At 39.8% G+C, this 5,408-nt stretch overlaps 1 protein-coding gene across 5 annotated transcripts in view; it reads left to right on the top strand.

Annotated features, from left to right (window-relative positions):
• Positions 1–4,932, top strand: part of AGAP1 (ArfGAP with GTPase domain, ankyrin repeat and PH domain 1) — a 679,540-nt gene extending 674,608 nt beyond the window's left edge. For all 5 annotated transcript variants that reach the window (XM_019523354.1, XM_019523357.1, XM_019523355.1 and 2 more), the window contains 2 exons: positions 2,727–2,982; positions 3,557–4,932. In XM_019523354.1, the coding sequence (XP_019378899.1) occupies positions 2,727–2,982; positions 3,557–3,760 (460 nt within the window). In that variant the 3' untranslated portion in view covers positions 3,761–4,932. The remainder of the gene's footprint in view (positions 1–2,726; positions 2,983–3,556) is intronic.
• The last annotated feature ends 476 nt before the right edge of the window (positions 4,933–5,408 follow it).

Raw genomic sequence — 5,408 nt, 5'->3', positions numbered from 1 at the left:
ACCTCCCCCCCCCCGATTAGACAGGGACTCTAGAGTCCTTCCTGAATGTTTTGGGTGACAAATAACTCTTCAGCTCTGCAGCAAATGTTGAGTTTATACTGAATCTTGATCACACAATTGTGCGAGACAAACAGAAGGTGCTATCTGGTTATGCAGCAATATAAATCTTTTGACAAGAGGATGGGTAGTATCCTTCTCTTCTTGCCTTCTCTCCTGAGCCCATGGGAGAAATAGAAGTGATGGGCTGCTCTCCCTCAGAATTAATGGGCTCCACATAAGTTTGTGCTCTGCTTTTTGTGTGTATGTTTTGTTTTCCCTTCTGAATAAACCCTTTGATGCATCAGGATAATGCAGGTAGGGCTTGGGCATTTTGTGACTCTCACATGTTTCCCAAAGAAAGCAGGGTTCCCATCTTTGCATCATTCTCACCCAGCAGCATTGTTCTCTTTACTGTGTGTAAGAAACATATATTTAGATGATTTCTTGCTCCTCTTCTTTCAGAATATATGTACATTTATGTCAATGAATTTGTAAAACCAAGGTAGCCAAGTGATCTGAAGGCTTTCACCTGAACTTGGAGTATTTGGTGTTGCTTCCATACAGTGCACATGCAGTCACATTTTATGACTTAGGCTGAAATGATGCTCACCCCCTCCACCCCCTAAAGGATCTTGTTCTCATATCCAGCTTGTGAGTAGAATAGACAGTTTTCCTTAAACTCTGAAAGCAACTCCTGTTCACCCTGGTTACCACAGCTGGTGTCATGACTGTGATTAGAAATGCAAGTAACCAATTTCAGGGAAGATGGGAGGGAAGAATAGAGTTGATCTGTATTCTGTGATCTTCCGGTCCACATAACTAATATTTTACAAGTGTATTGTTCAGCAGACCGAGGTAGAAGCAGGTTTTTTATAATAATGGTCTCCTTCAGGAAGAATGCATGCACTTTTTTCCATAGTGGAACTGATAAGATCCATCAAATTCTTTTGTCCTGCCCAGTTTGTAAGTGTAAATTAAGTGTTTATAAAATAATTTGTCATTATACTCAATTTCATTTTTAATAAATACAAAGCACACTTCAAATGCGCCTTACCAAAGCCTGCACCTTCTTACTTTGTTGGCTTGATGATGTACTAGCTTGGGATAAATGAAAGCTATACAACATCCTCTGATTTTGGGAAAGCACTTAAAATACAGAAATGGCATCTTGGAGCCCATTTTAAGCAATTGCAGCCCTCTCAGACCACTCTTTCTCTGCATGTTTAGTTATTTTTTAACACAGCAGCACAAGTTAAAACTTGGAATATTAATCCTTCCTATGAATGTCCTCATTCTTGTCACTTTGTCTCACAACCTAAACATTATTTACAAGCATTTTCCCTTAATTCTGAGCATTTTAAAATATCCTGTATTTCAAGTATCGGACTCAAAGGCAGTGTTTCAGCATTCAGAACAGTGTCAGTATTTAGATGTAGTAGCCATTCAGAGCGTTGAGCATGCCCATTTTTCTCATACACTGAAAACTCGTACTTTTCTTTAGACGGGAAAAATACTGCATATGGATAGGGTAAATTGATATTCATGTTGCAAAACTCATGCTTTTGGAGGCTTTGAATGAAAAGTGTCGAGAGAGGTCAAAGTAAGGTCACTCCACATGTACCAGGAAGTGGTCCAAAACTAATCCAGATTTGCTGTTGGAAGTATCTGTTTACATAAGTATTTAAAAACAGATTAGGGCTAACCTGACACTAGATTACTAGGAGTAGTATAAACACTACTGAAAGGCACAAACAGAGCTTTTCTTTTTCCCTCTGGAGGAAAAAATGTCAGCAGTAATGAGTTTCCTTGCTAGATATTGTATGCGGTGTCCACAGGTAGGCAGATTTCCATTTAGATACCTGTTCTGTTGGCCAAGAGCACCTACAAATGGGAATTTACCTGCGACAGGATCTCCCAGAGGACATTACTGAGTTCTAGGGGTGGGGGTTATAAATGAAAGGTTCAACCAATGGCAGAGTAATCTGCTGTCCTATGATATAACAGTATTTTAGGACACTTTTTCCACTTACTTGTCCCAGCAAAAAAAGCCATTTCTCAAATTTTTTGTTTTCCATTTTAAAAAAATTCCTAAACTTCTTTCCCTTTGTGAAACTTAACTGTCCTGTCACTGCTCACTGATAGTGTTCTGGTGAGAGAGAGCGAGATCATGAATGACTTCAGTGCCATCACTGTGCATGTCTAAGTATAATTCAGGAAACACCAATATATATTCTCCCTGATCTGGATCCTTTCAACTGCTTTAGTCCTGGGCACCTCCTGAGTAAAGATTGCAAGTCCTATGGTTAAGTAATATGGCTACATCTGCCATGATTTATGACCCAATGCACTCTTGAAGTAAAAGGCGATTACATATAGTCAGTATGTAACTTAGATCTCTAGTCCCTTATGATTGTGGAGAAATGTGAATGTACACGGCCCAGAACAGTTGGATGTTTGCCCATGACTGGGGCTCCTAGGCACAGTGACAGTACAAATAAATAACAGCGTTGCAAGTTTCAGGTTTAAAGGAAATGTTTCTGTGTCAGGTCTTTTGCTAAAATTTGCAAGAAAAATAATTTCTGCCAACCAGCTTCCATATGTCACTGTGTCTTGTAATGACCATGTATGCTATTACTCAAAGACAGTGGTACCAGTTTTGAAGGTTGTATTTCCTTTTCCTTGTCTAGGGAAGAAAAAGAACGCTGGATACGTGCTAAATATGAGCAGAAGCTCTTCCTTGCCCCTCTGCAGTGCTTGGAGCTTTCCCTAGGCCAGCACCTGCTGCGAGCTACAGCTGAGGAAGACTTGCGGACCGTCATCCTGCTCCTGGCCCATGGCACGCGGGAAGAAGTAAACGAGACGTGTGGAGATGGAGATGGGCGTACTGCCCTGCACTTGGCCTGCAGGAAAGGAAATGTCGTGCTTGTACAGCTCTTAATTTGGGTGAGTATCTCCCTTGTGATGTTAGGTACACAGTTCTGAATTACTTCTCACTTGTTCCTATTTAGCAAAACTTTTTTTTTTCCAGTAAGGTCTTCCAAAGTATTGCTGCCAGCATACTTCAGAAGTCTGCTAAAGTTGTTCTTTATTTTCCTTAGTCTGCATGTTCCTATTATAAGCTTTCAGAGCAGCCTTGATGAAAATATGTCTATCTTTTTACTTCAATGTGATAGAAACTAGGTGATGTGCAGGAGACAGGGAGGGATAAGTGCTCTAGCTCTAGAATAGCCATACAAAATGCATTTATAAAGAGATTGTTACAGGCAGCATATGAAGATGTTCTAGAAGAAAGCTGTCTGTGCTTGAAGCATGATTTCTTTGAACAGATCTTCTGTAAACCCACAAAATAAGGGCTGTGTCATGCATTCTGTCTTTTGTGTATTTTTCTCTTCCTCCCCTCTTTCCCCCCTCCCCCCGACCTCCACTTAAACTCAGATATAGCTCTTCCATTTTCATTCCCTCCATGCTAATACTGTGTTAGCAGCAGGGTCTCAAGTGACATCTCTTCTTTCTGCAGTATGGTGTGGATGTTATGGCCCGCGATGCCCACGGAAACACAGCATTAGCCTACGCCAGACAAGCCACAAGCCAGGAATGCATTGATGTTCTCCTGCAGTACGGTTGTCCTGATGAGCGTTTTGTCCTTATGGCTACACCCAATTTGTCCAGGAAGAACAATAACAGGAACAACAGCAGTGGAAGAATGCCCACCATCATCTGAGGAACTTGGGTATTTTTCAGTGACCTAAGTAGTGTCTGCAGCCTCATAGCTCCATTTCTTTCACAGCTCTGACCTGTGTCAGAGTCTTATAACTTTCCTTTCCCTTTTTCCCCTCTGTCCCTGTCCCATCTAAAACAAACAAACAAACAAAAAGCATATGTGGACAGTGCAAAGGGATGAGAAGGAGAAAAGGGGGCTGCAGAAACCGTTAGTTTGAAAAAAAGTGTCTAGAATGATGAAAAGGGAGGTGAGAGAGAGTTTGGTCTTGGGTTCTCTAATCATAGCACATGATATTGGACCATTTTACTGGCTGTCTCCAGATATAGGCTGTACGAGTGTTGAAGGAGGGGGTAGGGGGAGAAGAAAGGAGGAAGAAGAAAAGAAAGAAAAAACGGTAACTTTTCTTAAATGACAGTTAAGCACATCAGTACATTTCACCTCTACCAAATGGAACACTTGGATTTCATTCTCTTCTCTGAAGAGCTTGACGGCATAAATCAGAAGCAAGCACAGAGTTTGTCAGGTTTGAAGCTCCTATGATGGTATGTGTCAAATCAGTTGTAGCTAATCTGTCCAGGGAGAATACTGGCTTCATTACACTTGTATAGTTGAGTTCTTCCAGCATTACCGCTGTTTAATAGAACATGATTAGTCATCACGGAGAAAAAAGCATATTAGCTGAGGAGGTAGTTACATGGCACGCTTCGGTGATTGCTTGGATGTGATTGCAATATTCTTAGAAGCATCATATTATCTCAGACATGTTCTTTCAAGCCCTTGGAGCCCTCCTTTCTAAATTCACTGTCATAATTTAGTATCTGTTTAATTTTTCAGTCCAAAGAGAGGAAATCAGTTGCTGAGTGTTATTTGACTGCAGTCTCCTTAGTGTAAAAACAAAATGGAAAAAATAAATAAGGGTAACTATGAAACACAAAAAGGAATAATGAATACTGCTAAGGAAAAACATTTCAAGTACATTTAGTAAAATAAATAAATGCATAAAAGGCTAATATTTTTTCAGCCACAAGACACATGTCATTTTGCCACAGTAAATGTCTCGCGTTTTTGGTCACTCCTGTGATGCATTGCCTAAGTTATACAGATTTTTGTATTGTGTCGTTAGATTATATGTATGTAAAATCTATTTGAATAAAAAAATTCATAAATATGCATTAATTTTTGTACAGACAAATGACACCTCTGTTAATTTATAAACTGTAATGGATGTGTACTAAATAATGTGCAACTAGCTAGGATCTGTGGGTTACAGATCATTGTACATTGAAAATATTTCCAGCAGTGAACTATATTTCCATTTGTTTGATGCAAGTCTTTTGAAGAACATATCGAAATGAGATGATGGCATATTTGGCTTACAAAAAAGGCATACTGAGATCTTTTAGAAGGGAAAGGAGGATGTCTGTCAGCAGCATAAACATATTTTACTTTAGACACCATGAAGCTTTCATAGATCAAGACAAAAAGCCATAGCCTGGGTCCATGAAGATCTGACTTGTCTCATATCAGAATTGATGTCCTTCTCCAGGCTGGGCATGGCATGGCTCTTTTGACTCTGAACTTGGCTGTTTTGTTTCACATAAATGACTTACAGAAGGAGTTTGGACAGTTGATTCAGACTCTCATTTTT

The sequence above is a fragment of the Gavialis gangeticus genome, unplaced genomic scaffold (genome assembly GCF_001723915.1).
Source record: "Gavialis gangeticus isolate Ggan-Ray unplaced genomic scaffold, GavGan_comp1, whole genome shotgun sequence".
NCBI lineage: Eukaryota > Metazoa > Chordata > Crocodylia > Gavialidae > Gavialis > Gavialis gangeticus.
The sequence above is the reverse complement of the archived record's forward strand: the minus strand, read 5'-3'. Positions and strand labels throughout refer to the sequence as shown.